This window comes from Podarcis cretensis, assembly GCF_951804945.1.
Source record: "Podarcis cretensis genome assembly, chromosome: 1".
Classification (NCBI taxonomy): Eukaryota; Metazoa; Chordata; class Lepidosauria; order Squamata; family Lacertidae; genus Podarcis; species Podarcis cretensis.
In genome coordinates this window covers 110,241,552-110,265,948 of record NC_137170.1, presented here as the reverse complement: position 1 = coordinate 110,265,948, position 24,397 = coordinate 110,241,552, and the positions used below count along the sequence as shown (strand labels likewise).

Sequence of the window (24,397 nt, the reverse complement as noted above, 5' to 3'; positions counted from 1 at the left end):
TTGTAAGGGCAGGATGCCTGCTTTCAACAGTTCTGCTGCTCCTTCCAAGCAGCTCATATGCACTGGTCCCCTTCTCCCACAATATGGCAGCCACTTCAGAATGTTTGGGGAGAACATGTGAATAAAACCAGATGGGTGGAACCTATCACCTGGGTCTTTCTCACCCAGTCAACTTCCATGGTAAGGGAGATGACAATCAGGTGAGGAGAACCTACATGGCGGCCTCCGGATGCTATGGACTGCAGTGCCCATCAGCCACATCAAGCAAAGCCAATGGCCACGGAGTATGAGAACTGTAGTCCGCAACATGTGGAGGGCACCAGGTTGGCTATCACAGTCTGCTTTACCATCCTTGAATACGTGGTTGCTGTGATAAATCTACATCCTTTCCCTCTGGCTGTCACAGGAGAACAACATTGCTATATGATAGAAAGCACTACAATCAATGCACCCTGGGGTTAACAATATCCCTCTTTCATTAAAAAGGTAAAGGGACCCCTGACCATCAGGTCCAGTCGTGGCCGACTCTGGGGTTGTGGCGCTCATCTCGCTTTATTGGCCGAGGGAACCAGCATACAGCTTCCGGGTCATGTGGCCAGCATGACTAAGCTGTTTACCTTCCCTATTTATCTACTTGCACTTTGACGTGCTTTCGAACTGCTAGGTTGGCAGGAGCAGGGACCGAGCAACGGGAGCTTACCCCGGCACAGGGATTCGAACCACCGACCTTCAGATCAGCAAGTCCTAGGCTCTGTGGTTTAACCCACAGCGCCACCCGTGTCCCTTTTGAATTCATTAATCAACCTTAAATTCATGGAGACCATAAACCTAACAGTGACAGGTTTTTAAAACCAGGTTAGAAGATCAACATTAACCCTACTGGTGGGGGCTGGGGGGGCAGGATACTGAATAAAAATGAGAAAAACCTGAGCCATAGCAAAAGTTGCACAACATTTTTGTAGCACGTCAGTGATAGTTCTGCACAATAACACATTTCACTGCGGATCTCCCGGCATCTTGGCATGCCCTATCGCAAGGAACAGATCTCCCAAATGGTGGGGGTACTTCCCAGGTGGGCACCTTCTCTGGCCATTGCCAGAAAAGCCTTGCTGCTTCAGGCCAAAGGGGAGGTAAGTGAGTCCAGCATCCTGTTCTCACAGCGGCCAACCAGATACTTCTAGGAAGCCTGCAAACAGGACCCGAGTACTCTCCCCACTTCTAATTCCCAGAAACTGGTATTCAGAAGCATTCTGCCTCCAGCAGTAGAGGTAGGACACAACCACTGATCACTTCACCCCTCCTCTTTCAAAGCTGTCAGAGTAGTTGAGCCATCACTACACTTTCTCTTCTATCTATCCCCAGTTGCAAACTACGATGGTTTGATGTACCACAGTGGGAACAACCATTATGCAGCATCTTCAGATTAACAAACCTGCCTTTTACTGATTGATGATGTTCATAAAAACATCACACAATATTCCTTGTCATTCGGAAGTAATCCTTTTCACATTTAATTGTGTATGCTTAATTCTATTCACAGCAAAGTGCTGATGAGGAAATCCCCAAAGCCTGTGTGTGTGTGTGTGTGTGTGTGTGTGTGTGTGTATATATATATATATATATATATATATATATATATATATATATATATAAACCCACCATATTGGATGCCAAATACGGGTTTAATGCACATCTCTACAAGTGCACAGGCAAGTCAGGATTCAATTGGATTCTTGATTTATTTTGATTTTAGTATGACTATTTCCCAGTCATGTTGCTAACTTGGGCATGGATTTCTCACATGGACTGACACTTGTGCCACAGGACTTCTCCCCTACAGTCCACACAGAGTTCTGCGGAGGGTCAGGAGAACCTTCAGAACAGCACACAATGGGAGGGTGGGGGTCGTTTCATCTGGCAAACTGAAACAGAACAGTCACCACAGCACCATGTTGAATTCCACCATAAGTCACAAAATGGTGCATATTTTACTTTTACTCTCCTCATGGGTGCAGCATGCTCTTTAAAAAAACAACAGTGGAGCAGGTGTGGCTAGGCCAGTCTTTCCCAACCATGCTCCTCCCAGATGTTTTGAACTCGAAGCTTCCAAGGCCTTGCTGGCTGGGGCTGATGGGAATTGTAGTCCAAAACATATGGAAGGCACCAGGTTGGGGATTGCCGAGCTAGATTCTGCATGATCCAAAGGCTTGCAAGAAGTGTAGGGAAGGTGTTGAGAAACCCTTCTTGTTGCACTAGATTTGGAAAGGGAGGCTATCTGTGTGAGGAGAGGAGGGGGAAGCCCTGTTGCTCAAGTGTCAGTCCCTGTGAATGGCTTCTGTTGACAGGGAAATACCGCCCCCAGGGTATCTTGCAAATATTGCCGCATTTCATACATTCAGCAGCCACAAGCAACATTGAAGTACTGGGCTGGAAGGTCAGCAACATCTGCATAAAAATGCAGCTGCACAAAAGTCCAGTCTGTGTAATTCTTACCATCTTAATAATAATAATTTTAAAAAGTGATCTTGTGACAATCTTGTGAACTGAGCCTCTGCTCCGCATTGTAGAGGGGTTGTACTGTACTGGGCTATTGCAGCAGCACTCCAGCGGAACATGTGGACTGGGGAAGGGTTTATCAACTCACAAACAGATTGAGATTGTCAGCTCCAGATTTTGGACTGCTCTTTGGCAATATACACCCTCCACAAGCTCCTACTTCCTCCATATCGTGACCCCCACCCTTCACTGCAGAAGGTACAGGAGGGTTTTTTCAGAGGACCCCTCGCTGGAATGTATGGACATTTGACACCAGTCCTGATTGATCATCTTGTTTATGCGGCTCAGGGAGAGGAAGAACACTGCAAAAGCAACATGCCATTTTGGGGTGACAAAACACCAGGAGTCAAACAGAGATTCTTTGTTTCAGTTAATTCGTTGGAGTTCAATAACTATGGCTAAAGCTGGCATATGTTACGAGTGCATCTGATATCTCCAGGAGATTCTGAAGTTTGCCTGAATTACAGTGTTTAGAAAAATGAATGCATTCGTGGCATCCGATCTCAGAAGAACAGATAGGCATGTTTTCCAAGCGGCCTTCAAAACGTGCATTCCGTACCCTTCTAGTAAATTTTGTCTCCCCAAAATTTACACACAGTAAGTTAGAGAGGTTACCAAAAGACACAATTTAGTAGTGGGGGAAGGAATCAAGGCAGAGGTTCAGGGGCAGGGTCTTACCTTTGGGGAATCAGCTTCAAGAGAGATTAGGTAGGGGAGCTTATAGTAGAAATGTGATAATGGAACAATTAAGTAGAAAATCATGTTAATTCAAAAGGAATGGCAATTGGGGAAATAGTGGTTAAACACAGTTGCATGTATACTCAGTTAAACGTATCAAATAGAGATGTCACCATAAAAATGGCCATCTGCTTTTACAGTTTCACAATTAATTTAAGATATAAGCTAGCCAATACTTGAATGCAACTGACACAGGGGCTTAACAGTGTCCTGCTCTCCCCTCTGCTCAGTGCACAATATATGTCTACACACACACACACACCTCAGGAATCCCCAGCCAGACTTCCCTTTCGACCTGGGCTCAAACTACTAGGAAACAGCCACAGCTCAGTGGCTGCCAGTCATTGCAGACAATACTGAATTTGATGGACCAACAATCTGGCTTGATATAAAGTAGCATCCTCTGTCCCATATTGTAATGAAAAGGGGAGAGCAAGGCTCTGTCCAGCCCTAAGCAAACCTCTGGTTCTGCAGGTAACTGCACCTGCACGGGAATTAATTACGCCTTCAATAATCATTCAGTTCTTCTAAACAGTACTACTCTGAGCAGCCAGACTTTTAGCAAGCCTCCATTTGGAAAGGGGTGTATGTGTGGCAGGAATGCAGTTGTGATTTTTATTTTTTTTACTGTAGCTAATGTGAGCTGAATATGTTGATTCATATTCTTACCCACAGAGTTGGAACAGAACAGCTACAGATGATCCTCAGTTTGTTATGGTTGGTATACATGATGTAAGCTATCTGAATCTCTCTTGTTTACAATAGCCTAGTTCGCCCTGAAAAGAGCGTGAAGACAAGCATGATCCAATAGGGACCTGTGTTGTCTGAGAAACTCACTTGTAGGCTAAGAACCACACCTACAGTCCCAATGCTGCAAATACAGTATAGTACCAAGCTAGGATTACAAATCATGTACAAGGCGCCTCCAACACAAGCTGCTGTACAATAATTAAGTTAAAAATAGACAAGCTCTCTTATGGATTCAGAAAGACCAGAGCATTAGGAAAGGAACAGAACAGAGAATGCACTTGACAAGGATGTCAAAACGTCTTCTCTTTTTTTTTTTTACCAGGAGTGGGAAGATTTATTTACAGCCCACCGCTAGTAAAGTTTAATTTAGTTAGTTAGCTATTAAATTTCTATCCTGCCCTTTCCCCCAAAGCTGCTTCCATATGGAGGAGGCATCTTTAAGTGATGGACATGAATATCTACCCAGGGACTGATCTGACCCCTTTGGCCATTCCTGCTAGTCCATATTCCCATGGTGATTCCTGCTGGCCTAAGGAGAAAAGAAAGACCATTTTGGATGACAGGTTGGCTCTGAAAGCATCTTCAGAGACCTGGGAATTCTAGAGGCTCTGCCGGTGCGGCAGCTGAGAGCATGAACTTGTGTAACGTGTGAATCCATGCACTCTCCCTTCTGCTGTGATATTATGCTATTGGCTTCCTCCTACAATCCCTGCAGCAGAATGGACTGAATGTGTTCATAAGGTTCTCATTATCTGCCTTCAAAAATAAGTAGCTCAGCATTTTTATTTATTTTCTGCATCATCATCATCATAAACATTCTGCAGGCAACTAATTATCACTGAACTATTATGGTATAAATATAGGATAATTTTTTAAATAATAATAATAAAAAACCTTTTAGAAGGAAAGCTGGACTCCTTATCCTTGGTATTGTCTGACGGTATCAACAGTGTCTTCCACACAGCTGTTTTTGACATTTCATCAGAAATATTTATTACAGATGGGTCATCTCTAGAATAGAATGAGCACACAGAGAGAGGCAACCAGAATTTATTTTCTGCAGTACTGTGCAAACAAGGAACTAAAATAAACTCACTGATCCACTTTAAAGTAGCCATAATGCAATATTTAGCCGATAATTTAGGCAATTCAGTCAATGGAGCATCAGGGTTCAAGGGAAAGGTCCATAGCTCCATGAAAAAGCATGTGGTTTGCATAGGAAGAGGTACTAGAATCAATCCCTGGCATCATACAGCTTGATTGGAAGAGACCCCTGTTTGAAACTCTATAGTTATTTACAGACCAATAAATGGTTGAACTTTGATACATTGATTTAATAGTGGCTCCAGAATGCCTGTACCCCGCTTTCTCAGTTCTCTATGCACTAATAAAAAACAAACTAAGAGCTCCAGCCCAACAGAGTTTCCCTATTCATTTCAGGGGAGTAGGTAGGGCATCTATATATGTAAAGCTTATATAGATTGTAAAGCTGAGGGCAGAGGTTGCCCTGGTTTTTTTGCTGTTCTGTAAAATTCTCAGGGGGCGGGCTTTCAATTGAATAAAGGCAAAAAATGCTTTAAACAAATAATGTGCAACAAAATTGGTTTTGAGATAGGTGGGTGCTATTGCCAACGGCCAAAAAGGATCTTTTAAAGATACAGTGCAAACTAAGAGCCAAAACGGATGTGATGTAGACGATCTGTGATCGGTCTCTCAATGTATTTATTTTTTAATTTTAAAGCGACTGCAGACATCTTCCAAATTAGAAAAGGAGCAACAATGCTGGCAGTCCCCCCCCTCCCCCCAATTAATATACCACTACCACCAGAAGATGCTTTTAATCCTGCTGGCACAAAAAGGGAAGTATCTGCAGTCCTATTTTTCCAGAAAGAGAATTTTGATCAGGGACAATTTTGTATCTTAGTGGTTTACCTGTAATGCGCATCTAGTGGTAACTGAACTGTGCCTTCCTCTTCCATCGCTAACATGCTTTGCTCTTCCTAGAGTGGGGAAAACCACAATAATTCAGACAGGAACAAACACGACTCTGCTGTAATAGTTTCCACACACTTATAGATTCAGTAACAAGAAAAGAAAACAAGGTAATATCTTCTCTCTCTCTTCCGCCTCCCAAATTGTTTTACTCAAATTTTCCATAGGATGGCATCATTCCTGTTAACTATTTTGTGAGTAAAAATCAGGGCACTCTGTTTAAAGGGCAGTACCAAAGAGGAAGCTAATTTTCATGGTGGAAAATTGTATTCTCTAGGAAGGAAGGAAGATAGCTAGTTCCTCACGGTGTGAGTTCACCTGTGGAGTTACAAAGGCCTAAATGGCTTGGGATCCAAGTAATAATTTTCATAATAATAATTTTATTATTTGTACCCCGCCCAGCTGACCCTATGGCCAACTGGGTAGCAAAGACCCACACAGATGTGATAGTTGCGCATATACTACAACTGTGTATACAACCCCCCCAAGCTGAAAAGGATTTCTTTACTCCTTCTTTAGAGGCTCTTAGTACAGAAGCTACATCTTCACTCTATGTTCCAAGTGCCCATTGGCAGGCAATGGCAGTACGATGAAACTGGCCTCAGAATATTTAGAATTAAAATATGGAGCAGTGGCAGAACAGACTAGCCTACCCCACAGGTTGTTGTGAGGATGAAATGGGGAGGAAGAGAACTATGTATGTCACCTCACACACCCCTTGAGGAAATTATGGGATACAAATGCAATCAATCAACAGACTGTGAATAAATATAATTTCTTGTCTTGACGCTGACTGCTCATCACAGATGGGATTTTCCTCTCTTATGTTGAAAAGCAAGTTGCAAAATTAAAATCTTGATCCAATCCAACCAGCACCTTTAAAATATCCTGTCAGTTCCATTTCTATTTGTACAAAGAGCCCATTTCTATTTTTAAAGCCAGCATAAATGGTGACTTTCCAATTACATCCCAGAATGTAATTCATATATTTATTTATTTTTATTCCTAGTTAATTTTGTCATTTCCAGGCTTCACAGCTTCCCAGGATTTTGACAGCTGAACAGGTTTAATAATAGCCTCAAATATTTAGCAACGCCATATTATGTAAAAATAATAATAATAACAACCCCTCGAAAAAGACAGCGACTGAAAATAAAAGTAGATTTTATTTATTTATATATTTTTTAAAAAGGTGTGCATTCCTAGTTTTGTTTTTCTGTCACCATTCAGGTCTAAAAAGAAAAAAAAAAAAACAAGGGATGCATAAGAAGAAATCAGACTGAAAAGCAAAGGACTCCTGCGGCGATTGCGAAAACACACCTGTCTCCCTTGAGTCGCTTCTGCATTATGAGAGACAGAACACATCACTTGGGAGAAAGCCCTATCTGGCTGTGCCGTGGGGGAAAGGATGCACAACCAAATCAATTTCCAGAAGGAAAAGGTGGATGGAGAGTAGAAAGAGGGCAAGTCATTACACGCTGCAAAGCCCTTATTCCCCTATTCTTGATGTCCAGGCCTGCCCTCCACTACACACAGGTTATTGGGGTCACTAATGACATAACGCTCCTAGAAAGTGATTAACTATGGGTGGTGGGTTCAGTGGAGCAGGAATGCAAGCTGGGGTGAGTTTGCTGGCTGCCTCTCCAGTACCTTTCTCCTCCCTGAGTAGCAATGATTATCATCTGGTATCTGCTAGTGTTGTAAGCCTCGGCAAGGAGGTTGGAAGATGGGTGTGGCCTGGCATACGATCCCATTTATTTGGCAGGGTAGACTTGCACACTGAGATATCACCTTCCTTCTATTCCCTTACTCCTGCAACCCCACATGAGCAGATTTTGAGGGCATGCAGCGGGAGGAGAGGAAGGCAAAGTCCTACTGAGCAATCAGAAGTCCGCTCTGCTCATGCAAGGATAGCGCAGGATACAACTCAGTCGTTTCAAAGATGTCTGCATGAGCATCTGAGCAGGGGTTAAAACTTTGCTTCTGTGGGCAAAGTTCCCACAGACACTTAGATTTGCTATATGAAAGCATTCTCATATTTCACAGAGATAATAATAATAATAATAATAATAATAATAATAATAATAATAATTTATTATTTATACCCCACCCATTTGGTTGGGCTTCCAACAAAATATTAAATTACATTAAAAGCTTCCCTAAACAGGGCTGCCTTCAGATGTCCTCTAAAATTCTATTAGTTGTTGTTCTCTTTGACATCTGATAAGCATAGGCTGTAAATTTCATGCTGTATTCATTTGATCAAGGGTGAACAGAAAGAAAGAAAGAAAGAAAGAAAGAAAGAAAGAAAGAAAGAAAGAAAACTTACCTCTTTTTCAGCATCCTCCAACTTCTTTTTCTTGCTCTCTGGCATCAAATCATCCAACCAGCTGAGCTCCCGTTTCGTGAAAAATAAGTCCATGAGTTTTCTAACAAACACCAGGGCCAAGACCTGTTCAAAGATATTTATAATATGGACAGCTGTAAAAGGTATGCTTCTTAAAAGACAAAGTCCAAAAGAAACAGGCCTAATACTAAAATGGCAAAATTTGTGGGTACGAGACTAAAGTAACACCGCTAGGGTTGTCGTATGTCTGGAATTTCCCAGACATATTCGGAATACTGCAGTCGGCAGCAGTGTCTGGCCAGAAATCGGGAAAATGTCCGGGAAAATCCGGAGATATAGCAACCCATGTCAGCAGTGTCATTTTTGACCATTTCCCATAAAAATAGATCAAAAACGTCAATTTCTTTTTTGCCAACTTTGCAAAAAAAAAAAAAAAAAAAAGGCTTAAGAACTTTTCTCTCCGGATTTTCACTGTTTGAAATATTGCAATTCTTAACCACACTGAGTTCAAAAGCAGTTTTATATTAGTATTATTTTATTTTAAATTCATGTATTGAATTACATCTGCACATTTTTATTTTTTAATGGTCCTGACTTCTTATATTTTGCCTCATATTCAGTGACCCATCTGGCTAAAGATGGCCTTGAATGAGAGCTGATAGTTTAAACAAAACCCAGAGGAATGAAACAATGTTTTTTAGCAGGGGAGCCTAAGTATGGGAATATAACAACCAGAACACCAGACAATATGGTCATCTCCTCTTTTTTCTGGTCCATTCTGCCTTTTTTCCAGCCCCATGCTCACAGAAGCAAAACAGGAGACAAAAATCATGTCCATGGCTGATAGGTCTAAAAAAAAAGTCTTGATAGTTTCTGGGCAGACTTGAGCCATTTATTTTTATGAGGTGAAAATAAAACACCACTGTCTAGTAGGTACAGTGCAAAGATTCCTATCTGAGCAAGAGCCAAAGTGTTTTTTCCTTTACATAGACAAGCCTATTTTAATCTGGTAAAGGCACTGATTCAATTTGGAGGTGAACAGTAATGATAATGTGCTTTTATCTAGATTAGCCTATTTTGAACTAGCAATTATTTGAGAGAAACTTGGGATTTGCAGTTTTTTAAAAAGCAAAAAATCCTCTTAGTTGAAGATAAGCAGGTCTGGGTATGATCAGTGCATAGCACTGCGTTCTTATTTATCCTGCAAAAATAAAGTGGGATAATTAAGAACCTATTGATAAATAGCTTTCAACCATCTCCATGGACTTTCACCCCTAAAGGGCACCTTTTGACTCTCTGTAAGCTTAGTTAATATCAGTTATTCAATTTTGCTTTTATGGATTGCCTGGACCTTCTAGACTCTGCAAAACAGATCCATACCATCATAGGAAAGACAATGGCAGCTCTTGAAGCCTTGATAACCCACAGCAGCACAAGACAGCTCAGCTGGATGACGGTGAAGAGATGGACTTTTCGGAGAGGGACATGCCTCAGGTAGATGAAGTCAGGCTGGTGTTTGGCAGGCATCCAGAATAACTTGATTCTGTCAAAAAGCTGAGAAAGGAAAAGAAATTCGGGAGGCAAGAGTCATTCCTCGACAGACCCTCTACAGATGAAATATTTAAAAGAGCAAGGATAAATGGCTGTAACAAAGGGAATTCAGAAGGTAAAAACACAAGTAGTGCTGCTATAGCCATCTTCAGGACACCACATTAATTCTCTGTGTTGAGCTGCCCCATCCTCCTCTCATCACATACACTGAATATCCCCAAGGACACAAGCACAACATGAGCATCTGCAGAGGCAGCCTTTGCACATACAACTGTAGCATGAGGGCTACTGTGTGACCTAAGGGTGTTTCGGGGGCCCAGAAGCCTCCACACAAACATCTGTATGCAAGAAGGCCCCATCTCTGCAGGTGGCTGTGCTAGAGACACAAATGTCCTGGGCAGGACTACTCAGCCCTGCTCCTGGCTCCTGCGTTGCCGTACATGGAAGCAACAACACCTGAATTGAATAACACAACCAACACCGGCAAGAGGATGTGTGCAAGTGAACCAGCTACACATGTGTTGTGCAACCATGATTCAGTTCCGGATTAGGCTGCTTAAGGATAGCCTGCGGTTTTAAATAGCGAACATGATGTGTTAGTGTTTGTATTGTATTTGCACTATAAATGTATTTCACAAAGAATAAATGGTATTGGGGCAGTTGGAAGTTGCTTGGTTGTTCTGTTTGTTCTGTCTTTGTGAATGTGAGAGGTGTGGGGACTTCATGCAGATGCTCTCTGGAGGACGCTGTGAGGACAGGCAAGCTATGGATTATAAGTTATGCACTGCCACAAATGAGTTTTGAAAGAAAAAATGACTAAGCCCTCTCTTGGGCTCAAGGGAGAGAAACGCATTGCATTCATTAATGTATATGTAAATAATACTTGTTCAGCTGTTGCCAAACTGACAAGTTAAATATTTGTCTTACAACTATTTGTGTAAGGCATATATTTTTATCACAAATAGCTAACATGATGCACATAGGTGTAAAACAGCGGCAGGCAGTCATGTAGGCAAGTGTGCACCATGGCAAGTCCAAAGTATTGTGCCACTGAAGTAGACACTATGGTAAGTGGGCATGGCTTCATTGACCAATGCAGTGGCTTGGCCTGTAGTTTACTGAACAGCATGTGGTGTTCAGTATCAAAAAGGCAGCCCAGCAAGCAGGACGGTAAGCCTAGCTCTGTGCCAGATGCAGATGATGGCTACTGAGGGGCACGCCGCAAATTCCTGCTGCCAGTGACACTGAAAGTTGCAGGGCTGCATTTTGTATTGGTTTAACCTTTCCAATATCTCTGTGAAACTCAGCAATGTGTATAATGCAAGCAAGGGGCAAATGAAAGCCGTAACAAGAGCCACACAAAAAATATTTCACTAACCTGAATTCCTTTTAGAGAAGAGGCACCCATGTAAAGAAATACACCATAAAGCACTGGCATAGGGATAAACTGGAAAGAGGAGAAAGAAGGTCAAAATCAAAAACTGGGTCTCACTTCACTGGCAGATAAGACAGGCAGAAAAGGCTTTGGACGAAGGCAATTGACTACCAGGGTCTCATACGGGAAGGAGTGTTTGATGGTGAATTTTCACTGCTTCATCTGCACCCAGCAGCGACTACACACATCCTGGTTTGGGAGGGGGGTGTCTTCAGACTTTCTGAACTTCAGTCCCTGTTCTTTTCCTAAATTCTTCTGTCCACACCAACCCAGCACCAATTGCATGTTCCACATCAGTATAGTAGCAGGCATGCAACCTACTACTAAAAGCACGGATCTGCGGATTTGGACATTAATCCAACACTAACATTACCTGTGGAATATGAAAAGCTCTTCCTGACATTCCCCTTAAAAGCTGGCCTGTCCTTACCTTCAAATCAATGTAGAAGCCAGCTCACCCTGGCTTCTACATTGACAACATCAAAACAAAGTATTTGTTTGTCTCTGCATTAGATTTCCCTCAACCAGCCCCTACCTTCCTGCCATATGGTGTTCAGGGCTTGTAACAGCAATAAAAGACAAAGTAAAATGCATAATAACAATCAAAAGCATAAGAATGCCTGCTTATTACTTGACCATTAAAAAGCTGGCAGATCCCATCTGCAGGTGCTGTTTCTGTTGTTGTTCATGTGGAGCACTAACACATCAGTCTATGAAAATGCCTTCCACTGAGTCAGACTATTAGCCTATCCAGTCCAGTATGCCCCACTCCAAAGAACAACAGCTCCCCAAAATCTCATGCAGAGCTCTTTCCCATCACCTGCAGTCTGAGATCCAATTTTTCGGTTTGTTTGTTTGTTTTTGTAAACTGGGGAAGCCAAGCATTGAACCTGGGCTCCTTGGTGTGTGATCTGTGGTGTGGACTGGATAGCTCAGTTTGTTTGAGGCTTTCATGTATTAGACAATAAGAACCTTACCCAGCACTGCATCAAGACACATACACCCATGCATTAAAAAAACAAGAACATCTGTGCTAGAATTTAAATCCTTAGTAGTGCTATTTACTTTCCCCTTGGTTTCCGCCCCAAAGCATGAGCCTACCTTAAGAATTCGGGTCAGAAAAACGGACGAGCCCATCAGGATGAATATCATGAGTCCCGTGACCCGCTGCTCACGGATGCCAAGGAATTTCGGCTGCTCTCCTGGAGCAGAGCACTCCGACTCCAGCTTCAAGCTGTTCACATGAGAGATGGAGAGAACGGTGGCGGCAACAAACCACGGCAGGCCCATGAGGGAGCACACGCCCAGCATGAGAGCCACCATCAGCAGGTCCAGGTGATAGCCGCAGCCCTTCTGTTGAAGGCAATAAACCAAAGAAGAAGAAGAAGAAGAAGAAGAAGAAGAAGAAGAAGAAGAAGAAGAAGAAGAAGAGTTTGAATTTGATATCCTGCTTTATCACTACCCAAAGGAGTCTCAAAGCGGCTAACATTCTCCTTTCCTTTCCTCCCCCACAACAAACACTCTGTGAGGTGAGTGGGGCTGAGAGACTTCAGAGAAGTGTGACTAGCCCAAGGTCACCCAGCAGCTGCATGTGAGGAGCGGAGACACGAACTCGGTTCACCAGATTACAAGTCTACCGCTCTTAACCACTAGACCACACTGGCAATAAGCAACATTGCTAGGGCAGAAGCCGGCACCCTGCATGACCCTTCTGAACAGCCGGCAGCCCCAATTAGCAGCTAGTCTAATGATGCACGCAAAAAGTACGTGAACTGTTAGGCAATGGCTGTGCTGCTGCAGGTTACCTTTGTTCTTCAGCCTTGCTTGTGGTATAACATACGTGGTTGGATTTGAGCCTTTCTTGTATTAGGCAGACACTTCTGCTTCAATTCAAGGCTTTGCATTTGTGAGACTGCTCTGGTGAACATCGAGAGCTCCCTTACCTGAGAGGCTGTCCTATTCATTTCAATGGAGCTGTTTATATTTCTGCCAAACGCACCCAAACAAGTTCCATGCATCGAAAGGCGCTTGCTGGATTATTGGCCTATGAACTCATTCTTAAGTCGCTTTCACCCTGGCCCTACGATGCCTTACAAAATTTTGAAATGCAGCAGAAGAAATTCAAAACAGAGTGCAAGTTCCAGTTAGGGACAACACACTCAGATCTGTCCTCTATGGATGCATTGTGTAGTGCAGGGAAATAGCATGTTAAAAGCCTTTTTGCCATAGCTTGGTCATCGGCACCATAGCAGCAGAAAGAGGGGTAAATTTTTTATTATTACTATTAGTAATAATAGTAGTATAACACCACCCTGAATCCAAAGTTCCCAGGGCAATTCAAAACAGATTACACAGCCAGCACAGGACAAAAGCACCCAAGATGTATAAACGCAGGGACAAGCCATGTCCTCATAGCCACTTCAAGGAGCTGGTGCCTCACAGAATGTGCAATCTGTACTTCTTTTAAACATCAGGCCTTATGCCTGCTGACTTTTCCAAAAGTCAAAAGGGGTGAAATTGCTGTTAAGTGCAAGTACGCTGCTTCCAACAGTGTCTGGGTTTAAGCTTTCCTCACATTCGCGTAGAAGCCCGAGGAAAGTGACATATGGGAGAGGAAGGAGGCATGGCAACAGGTGATGATGCTACATCAGACCCGAGCAAGGGAAAAAAAATATGAATATGCAGCAAAGCAAGAGGGCAGCCAGGAATACCATCTGACTCCCACATGCCACTGCTGAAATGAAAAGGGGGGGCACATTCTAAAGTTTGGCAGGAACTCCCTGCATCTGTCAAGTGAACCGCACAAAACACTGCGGATTGACACAAGGAGCCTGACTGACAAAGAGGGCAGGGGAGGGAGGGAGGGAAGTAACCCACAGGGGGGGGGGACCATTCACAGCAACCAAGAAGTTGCAGTGTGAAAAAGAGGCTGAAAATGCATTTGTAATGACTGTGTTGCCGTTTCCCAAAGAGTCAAAGAAGCTGAAAAATCTGGGCACACATGCGGACAAGCTGGTTCCTGAAACTTCTTCCAACTTTTTTTTTTTTTTGGTCCGAAAAGTGATGAACCTTGTTTCATCCCCCCCCCCCCCATCTGTTGGAAGGGTTCCACTGCAAATGTGTCTTTTTGGAACCCAGCAATCCTAAGCACTCAATTGCTGCAGTTTTCCACAAAGGGAGTAAAAAGGATGGAAAAGACAGTTGTTTGGAAAGTTGGAAGACGCTAGAAAACTTTCACCTTTGGCAAGACAGGAGGCGGGTAGGAAAACATCGAGGAAAGACTAGCACGTTTATTGTGGCGTGAGCCTACAACACCAGGTGCCTTTATCGCAATTACATTGTGTTTATGAATTAGCCGCTTGTCTTGTGGCTAGTTTCCAGGTGACCAGTTAGGAAAGTTTTTATAAAGCAGGAAAAGATGGGGATCTCGCTTCTATTATTATTTATTTATTTAGTGCAGGCCATCAGAACCAATCTCAGGGCAGGGCACAAAAGAAATTAAAACTCAGTCCGTCACATATAAGAAAACCACTTAACAAGAAGGAAGCAGATACAGTTAAGCTGTAAAGGACAACCCTTAAAGCCTAGGGTCAAAGCTATGACTTTCAGTCAGTAAGCTAATGAAAATTAATACCCTACACCAAATTACAAATGAAGAAGGCTGGAGACCAGCAATTTTTTCTTAGGAGAGCTGTTTAAAAGAGAGTATTGCTTGTGTTTCGAGTGCTAATCACACTGTTAGCGTTCATGAACAGGTCTTGTGGGCTTTAGCATTGCAAAAAAAATTACAAAACCTGTATGACAATGGTGGAACAGTATATCTGCACCCCATGGGAAACAAAGCCTTCTTAAAACTACCTTTGCATCTTTTCAAAACCCTCATTTGCATCCAGCCTATCGCAGAAATGTGCAAGCTCCTATCTTCTGTGGATGTTCACAAGCCTGAATTACACCCCCCAGAATGATATGGCAATACGGTCATATTTTTTTAATATATCCGCAGTTTCTTATGCCCTGCATTTTCAGTTGCCTGTATCATATGCCTGGGACTTCTGCAAGTTCCCTCCTATACATTCAAGTTAACGAAGGTTTGGCATTTCCTGACATACATCAAACTGCTTGCACAGAAACACACACATTTCACATCAGACAGGGAAAAGTGTGAAAATATCTGTATTCTAAATGCCTTTCTAAAACAAAAACAAAAAAACTGCATTTTTGAAGTGGGGGGGGGGGGACTTTCATTGAAGAAAATGCTGGAATGCTAACCAGAAAGATGAAAACAGCTTTTGCACTTTACCTTTAGTTTATGTTCTTTTCTGTTTATAATAACAGCTGTAATCTGCTGGTCCATAAATATCAGAATAGTACAAAGCAGAGCCGGGATTAGCGCAGCCAGCACCGTCCACCAAGGATTGGTCCCCAAAGGCGAAATGAACCAGCCACGGTCATCTCTGGTGGGCTAAAAGAAGAAGAGCAAATTTCAGGATGGGCGGTGGGGTGGGGTTATTTCATCACTGTGGAGGCCTGCAGAATAATATCACCTACTGTAAACATTCAAAATCCAAGGCAAGATGCTGCTTTAGGAAGGACACATAAAATATCAAATATGATAAATGGAAGTGGCAACCCTAAAATTCCTTACAAGACAGAGGATCACACTTGTTAATGTTGCAAGAGCTGTGGAGGCCTAATGAGGAAACAACTGGGAATTGAGGAGGGGTAAAACACACTTATTAAACTAACCCAGGGTTTCCCAAACTTGGGTCTCCAGCGGATTTTGGACTACAGTTCCCATCATCCCTAACCATTGGTCCTGCTAAATAGGGTTGCCATATGTCCTCTTTTTCCAGGCCAGGCCCTCTTTTTCATGGGTATAGTCTTCATAGCAAACCATAGTTAAAAGCAGAAGTCGGCAAATGTGTCCTCTTTTTTGCTCTTCAATATATGGCAACTCTAGATGGGAGGTCTCCAGCTGCTTTTGGACTACAAGTTTGGGTGAAACTTGAACTAACCTATTCTTATTAAAGGCAAAGGACCCCTGACCATTAGGTCTAGTCATGACCGACTCTGGGGTTGCGGCGCTCATCTCGCTTTATTGGCCGAGGGAGCCGGCATACAGCTTCTGGGTCATGTGGCCAGCATGACTAAGCCGCTTCTGGCAAACCAGAGCAGCACATGGAAACACTGTTTACCTTCCCACCTGAGCGGTACCTATTTATCTACTTGCACTTTGACGTGCTTTCGAACTGCTAGGTTGGCAGGAGCAGGGACCGAGCAACGGGAGCTCACCCCGTCGCGGGGATTCGAACCGCCAACCTATTAATAAGCAAGTCCTAGGCTCTGTGGTTTAACCCACAGCGCCACCCGTGTCCCACAAGCTATTCTTATTAGACCAGTCTAAGTCACTTTACAGCAACGTCTTGTTCTGTTTTTTGTTTTTTTAAAAATCCTTTTGAATTTAACTTTTCTGATTTATTTGTTTTCTCAGACAATACGTACCTCCACTTTTGTGTCATTATTTTGATCCGTTCAGAAAGAAACAACAGCTGGTTTGAAAACATATTTGTTGTGGCAAATTTCACTTTTCACACCAAGCCAGGTACGACCGGTGTCAGGAATTACCTTGAAAGCATTGGGAACTTGGAGCTTTGGTGATGGGATCCCAAGGGCATAGTCGACTAAAACCATGGACAGGATGGTGAGAAAGACGGCAAAGTCACTCACTACAGACCGCACCTGGAAACATTGAGCCAATGTCAGTGACAGCAGAGAGACATTTTTAATACACACACACACATATACACTGGTGGTAGAAGATTTGCATGCACATCCCTTTATGAGCACAATAAGATATGGTGCACAGGCCAAATCTGTGCGCCCAGTTTCTTGCAACTGAGTCATTTCATCTGGGCGAACTGCATCACTCTATGGTGTTACCCAGCTGCTATGCTAAAATTAATCAAAGGCCTGTATTCTTTAGGACAATGCTAGTTGTTCTTCCTGGAGAGAAACCCTAGCTGAGAAATCAGTAACAAAACTCAGCCAGGTGCTGCTGATCAATAACAGCACACCGAATAATTTACCGAGACTGTCTTCTAAGTAAGGAACAGGAAGCTTTCTCCTGTCTCTGTCTGCCATTTTAAAAAAATCAGCGCAGGCCCACAGAACGGCCTGACATTTTGACATTTGGCTCCAGGGGCCAAAAAATGCCTAAAGCCAACCTGTTAATTTGGAGTAGATTTCTCCTCTGACAATCACGGTCTGTCATACACATTTACATTTCTAATCGAACTGAGTCTATTGTGCTTGATGTATTCTGCTGCAAACTGCTCCCTGTTTCAATCTAAACAAAGTGGCAAGAATCAAGCCTTCTGCATATCCTCCCTCCTATATTAAAGTTCTTTTTTTTTGGGGGGGGGGGAAATGCTATGACACAGTATATCAGTGCAATCTCAGTGCTGCTGATGAGTTCAGTTTTTTATTTCTGTTGAGGTAGACTTGTATCCTGCATTTGCAAAACAATTAAAAAATAATAATATTCAAGTTACCTTGGTCGGGAAGTATCGACTGGTTTTGAACTGCTTAAGCGTGGATGACAGTGTCACTGTAGAAAAGAATAAGATGACTGACCAGAAGAGAACATCTGGGACGTAAGGACCATGGTGTCCACAGGCGTGTCCTACAAATGCCCCTTGCCAGTCCTTACATTCCTAACATGGAAAGCAAAAGCACATTTTTATATCCTTGCAACTGATCCTATTCACAGAGAAACAAAAGACTGGTCTGCACATTCCATTATGACTACTGACCTGAAAGGTTTTCAATTTATCTGTCCAAATCCTGACACCTAAGGCAACTTCATACGTTACATTTTTAAGGAAGGAATAGGCAAATGTGGTACCGTCCGAATATTTGTTGGACTACAACTCCCATCATCCCTGGCCATTGGCCACGCTAGCTGGGCTGATGGGAGCTGAAGTCAACAACATCTGGTGGGCAACACATTGGTCACCCTGCAAGGAATATGTGGAAGATGTTTAACTTGTGCACCTAAGAATAGCAGAACACAGCATAATCTACAGAGGTAGCTTTACCACGAAGAAATGTGGCTTCCATCTTTGTATGCCTTTTAAAAAATGGTCCACAGTAAGGAATAGCATTTGCACTATTGCCGTCAGCTGCAAAAATGTCTAAGCAAAATGGGTTAATTTGTGCGTGTTTGAAAACATACGTATCATGCTAGAGAACACTCCTCAGATATCCAGGAATGGTTAAACCGCTCTATTTAGCACATATCTGACAGAATACCAAAGTTTGCTGTTACATAGTGTCCCAACATTTCACAGGAAGCACTGTGCTGTTCCATTCTTCGTGTCTGGAAGTGCTGAAAAACGGATAAAGCTAGCATTTACATTAAAATTAAAAGCACCTCTGATCCACAGAAGCTAAGCCAAAGGCAATCAAAAACAGTAATAACATGACCTGTCTATATTAGTAAATTCTTTGACATGAAATCCACAGCTACTTATAGAGGCTGGAACATGCATGGTATGTGCACTCAAAACTTTCACCATAATCTCAAACTATCACAATCATTGGCCTGCTTCAGATGCTCAAGATGCATGGAGTCTTTCTTGGCTACTAAGCTATGGTATAGCATATGTAGATATCAAAAATCTCAAAGCTTAAGCAAGTGTTCACTAAAGACAACCTCAAATACAGATATCAATAGTTCTGTGATATTTTCCATATCACACAGGGCCCCCAATCACAACTGTTATGGTTGCCATACACCTGGACATTTCCCATAAATATATTTTGGGGCATTTTTGTACACAAAACACACACCTCACTTTTATTGTCTCCTGCCCCAACCCCCAATGCTTACAATAGCACAGCCTTTTTGACTGGTTCTATTCTCTCTCTCATTATGTTGGTGAATTACATTTCAATATAGTGGTTTCCCCCCCCCCCCCCCCCTGTTCAGCTGCAACTAATTGAGGATTTTAGAGGAAAATAGTTAAAAATGAAGGTTTATATGAATAATGTGCCCACTTCATGCAGGAATAGTTGGGTGTAATTCACAGATAAACTCCTGAAACCACTTTATCTAAATGAGTGCTGAGTAAATAAGAGTTTGGAGATCATTGCCCAAATCTGATGTTATGTAAAACATCAGCTCAGAGGATTCAAACTATTCCTTCTATAATGTGAAGAAAGTTTCCTTTTGCCACAAGGTGGCAATAGACTCCACAAAATTGTTTGCATTCAGGCTGAAACAAAATTGATTGCAGAGGGAGCTGTTTATGATCAAATTTGGCACCCAGAAGAAGCAAAATTTGGGGGCATGGGTCCAAAGAACTATGAATTGTGCTTCGGGCTTCTTTCCACAGACAGAACTTGCTGGAACTGAATTCTGGCACCTCTCAGGTGGGCACTATTGCCATTAGGGAGGCGTTCAGGCTGAGTTCCAGCACCTCTTTTTCTAGAAAAATAGAAGTGATTGCATAAAACATGGCCTCGGAGGTCTGCTCCGAAGGGAACGTGGACCTCGGGGTGAAAGAATTTTCAATTCCCTGCCTGGGTGTCTCTGCATTGAGGTTCTCCTTCTCTTCCTCTGGCTGAACTGATGATTGGCAGGGAGGTGAAGACATATCCCCTCTCTAGCAGGCTCCATGAGCACCTCTAATTTGGGTCCCTTTCCACACATGCAAGTGGAGTGCATGGGATTCCCTGCCACAGATTGTTCATGTAAGGATTTTCATTCCATGCTCTGAGGTCACACGAATAAATGAATACGTACTAGATTGGGCCAGTGTGAGTGAATAAATGTGAACCTTAACACCAAGCGGTTGACTAGTCAATGACAAACAAACCATCTGGAGGGCTTTTGTTTTTATATGTTTCAACCTCGACATTTTCTGTCAGTCTTGGGTTTTAAAGGCTAGAGCACGCCAAATCTGTTATGATTACAAAAGCTTTTCAGGAGCTTCTCTTGTAAGCCTGTTGTTTTTCCAATGAGAGGAAAACAACAAGCCCATATTTAAAACTGCGACTGCAAGTTTTAATCAATATAATAGGTATACTGACCAATGAAAGCTTGGGGGCAATTTTTTATCCATTGGTCTGAGGCTGAGGGACACAATTTGACACGAGGTCTGCAGGGAAAAGGCCTTTTTCGTTGTACCCCTGCTAAATAAAGCCTGGGTTACTGGAAATTTTTGGTGGTAGCACCAGTTGTGGAATAATCTTCCCTCTGAGGTGGGCAGCTGCCAACAATGGCTAGCTTTCAGGACCTTTTCCACCAGGCCTGCCTTTTTTTTGAGGGAAGATATATACACAAAGGTAGAACTTGAATTTTAGATGTTTTGATGTTTTTCATGACAGCTTTATACAATTTTACATGTGACTTGCCCTGCGATCCTTTTTTGAGGAGGTGAGATATGATTTTTTTACATATAAAACAAGAACGGTATTTATTATTATTTTTTAACATTTGGGGGGGGGAGCTGTTTTGGCTCCAGCATTGCTCCAAATAATGAGTGAAGAAGAAAGTAGTAAAGACAAAATTTTCTTTTTATAACAAACAGTCAGTTTCATTTAACAGACTGCAAATACCCACGTTATTTAAAAAAAGAAAAGAAATTCATATTGAAATTTGCTAGCGTAGCAATGCATTTAAATGCCATTGATACCTCATTTGATGGTGCTAACAGCGCAATCCTATACAGGTTTACTCAGAAGCAAGACTCATTGCACTTAGTGTGACTTAATCCCAGGTAAGAACTGGGGCCTAAAAGTATTAGGGAAAAGGCCAAAGTTCAGTGGTAGTGTACACGCTATGCATTTAAGAGGTCTCTGCTTCAACCTCCACCATGCTGAGAAAGGGCTGGGCAAGACCTCCATCCAAAAACACAGAGAACTGCACTTGGCATAGGCCATAATGAATTAGATCGACAAATGCAAAAGGGAACATTTTAAACAAAAATGATAAAACATCTCTAATTAGTGTTGATTTTTAAAGCTTTATTTTAGCAGGAAAAAATACATATTTCCCAGGTTCTATTGCATATATATATAATCAACAGCATCTTGATTCTAGCCTAAATATATTAGAAAAAGCTAGCAGGGCTTTATAAACTCTGAAAAAATAACCATCAACTTCCATAAAAGGAACAGCATTGTCCTAATGCGAACAATATGTATTTGTGAGCTATTTTACAACATGGGTGACAGCTTGGGTTTTAAAGTTGTTTCCATGTTGCAGCTTTCTGTTCTGGACTGGAATGTTTTGCTGCTGCTATATTAGTTCAGTGTATGTTATTTTTGTGTATATTTTACATTATCATTATCATTATCATTATCATTATTATTATTATTATTAGAAGAAGAAGAAGAAGAAAACAAAGCAAAACATGTTATCTTCAATGGAAGATACGTTCTATTTTCTTCTAACAGTATGGTGATTATGTTTCCTTTGTATATCATGTTACAAGATTCCAATTTTTTAAGCATCCCTAACACAAAATAGGCTATTTATATCCTAGCTAGATTTGCTGCTGAATTTTGAATAATGTGAAATTCTAAGGTGTTGGGTGTTTGTTTTTTGGTGGTTTTTTTTTTTGCTAAGGTGACCTTTCTGGGGAACCTCAAGGGAAATCAACAGAAAATTTCTCAGCAGAACCCTCCCTTTCTTTGCTGTCATTCATCTGAAGTTACATTAATGCAGGATAAGTCACGTCGATATGTGTGGTAGGTGTGGGGAATCTGGGAGCTAAAGAATAAACTCTCCAAACAGTCAAAGAAACTGATAAGAGCGGAACCCTCGTGGACACCGAATTTTGCCTAGAATGAAGTTTCAAGGCAAGTGTGGAGAGCACAAGGAATTTCAATGAGGCAAGCAAGAATTCCCCGTGGGGATTCTAAACATCCCTAATCCTGACATCTCAGATTATCTATAGTATCACAAGGATTATTCATTTATTATTTTGCATTTAAACTTCAGATATGTGAAAAGGCAACCAGGTAATAACATAGCAAAGTTGGGAATCCAACCCCGATACTGGAGGGGAAATAGTATGTGAAAGATATGTGACCCACTTGCAAATGAGAATAATAATAATTGCATATTAACACTGGGACTTTTTCACGCTCACAAGAGCCACCCATTTCTGCGAAGAACGCGGAGTGTGAGACGGCACTTCATGGATCTCAGCTACAGCCGCTTTTGTGGTCTCTGAGGTACTTTTGGAAGTGCGGCAAGTTGCCGCAGCTCAGATCCATCTGCTACTGACTTGCAAGTTACAGTCCTCATGGGAACTTCCATGGGCAAAAAAAAGTGTTCCAAACATATGAACGTAAGTGTCTCTGGATATGCAATTCCTAAGCAGAAAATAAACCCCATTATGAGCAACCCAATCCCAAAGCGCTGCAGTGGTGTAGAAGTGGCACTTGTCATTGTCTGCTTGACAAGTGCAATGCCGCCGCCACCACCAGCCAGCACTGTTGGGAACTCATGGGGCAGGAACCAGCCAAACAGAGCTGGATGTATCCTGTGGCCATGGAAGAAGAAGAAGAGTTTGGATTTGATATCCCGCTTTATCATGACCTGAAGGAGTCTCAAAGCGGCTAACATACTCCTTTCCCTTCCTCCCCCACAACAAACACAGAGTGTTTGAGTGAGGTGAGTGAGGCTGAGAGACTTCAGAGAAGTGTGACTAGCCCAAGGTCACCCAGGAGCTGCATGTGGAGGAGCGGGGAAGTGAACCAGGTTCACGAGATTATGAGTCTACCGCTCTTAACGACTGTACCACACTGGCTCCTGCCTCTGCAACCAGTCCATGCTTTCATCTGTATCTGTGTTGGAGTTATAGATCAGTGTTTCCCAAACTTATATAGACCAGTGTTTCCCAAACTTGGGTCTCCAGCTGTTTTGGACTACAACTCCCATCATCCCTAAGCTAGTGGGACCAGTGGGTAGGGATGAGGAGGATTGTAATCCAAAAATAGCTTGAGACCCAAGATTGGGAAACCCTGTTATAGGTAGTTGTAACCACAAAGGGATCCCAAGCATTGAGCAGGATCTTTACCACAGCATGATGCCAGTGAGGGATTCTTTAAATATAATAGCCTCTATCCCTTCAGCCACAGATTCATTATTTGCAGTGGGACCACGAGAAACAGTGAATTGTCAGGAAAGCTGACAAGCCCTAAGACAGGGGTCAGCAAACTTTTTCAGCAGGGGGCCGGTCCACTGTCCCTCAGACCTTGTGGGGGGCCAGAAAATATTTTTTTGGGGGGATGAACGAATTCCTATGCCCCACAAATAACCCAGAGATGCATTTTAAATAAAAGGACACATTCTACTCATGTAAAAACACGCTGATTCCTGGACCGTCCACGGGCTGGATTTAGAAGGCGAGTGGGCCAGATCCGGCCCCCGGGCCTTAGTTTGCCTTCCCATGCCCTAAGAGCTCTTTGCAAAACCTGAAGATCACTTTTAAGAAACACAAGGTTAAGGGGTGCTACATTAGTACAGGCTATAAAGCGGTCTTTATCACTGAACATTCCTCATGATTCTTCCATGATAGCAAGCGTGGGCTACCTCAGAGCATGGAAGGTGCAGAATCTCTTTTCCAAGTGGCCTGAGACCATGGAACCAAAGGAGAGCTGATAAAGGCCGTAGACCAAAGATGAGCAGAAGGTAAGGTAGTCCCTAACCCACCAGTGGACTACAGGCCAATATCTAGTGAATGTCCTGGCGCCTGCTGGTTGGTAAAATTCTTGCTTTGAATGCTAGTTTAGGTAAACTTTGGTGTTATCCAGCAAAAGGAATAATGGAATCTGCTGTATGCCAAGTAACTATGAAATGACAGGCTGGGATCAAACCTAAAATTCTATTGCATGCCACCAAGCATCTGTTAAGTATAATTTGAAATAGCAAATTATATAGTAGTAAATAATAAATATATAATTAGTAAACTCAATAAAATAATAAACCCAGTGTCTGCACCGTGCAAAAAGTG

The 24,397-nt window shown here is 42.5% G+C and overlaps 1 protein-coding gene across 8 annotated transcripts in view; it reads right to left on the bottom strand.

The window, feature by feature from the left end:
- Window positions 1-24,397, bottom strand: part of SLC4A10 (solute carrier family 4 member 10) — a 173,680-nt gene that overhangs the window by 4,820 nt on the left and 144,463 nt on the right. For all 8 annotated transcript variants that reach the window (XM_079976521.1, XM_079976525.1, XM_079976522.1 and 5 more), the window contains 10 exons: window positions 17,921-18,082; window positions 16,995-17,108; window positions 15,670-15,831; window positions 12,471-12,722; window positions 11,313-11,381; window positions 9,764-9,937; window positions 8,366-8,488; window positions 5,977-6,044; window positions 4,939-5,055; window positions 3,235-3,273 (listed from right to left, as the gene is read on the bottom strand). In XM_079976521.1, coding sequence (XP_079832647.1) covers window positions 3,261-3,273; window positions 4,939-5,055; window positions 5,977-6,044; window positions 8,366-8,488; window positions 9,764-9,937; window positions 11,313-11,381; window positions 12,471-12,722; window positions 15,670-15,831; window positions 16,995-17,108; window positions 17,921-18,082 — 1,254 coding nt within the window. In that variant the 3' untranslated portion in view covers window positions 3,235-3,260. The remainder of the gene's footprint in view (window positions 1-3,234; window positions 3,274-4,938; window positions 5,056-5,976; window positions 6,045-8,365; window positions 8,489-9,763; window positions 9,938-11,312; window positions 11,382-12,470; window positions 12,723-15,669; window positions 15,832-16,994; window positions 17,109-17,920; window positions 18,083-24,397) is intronic.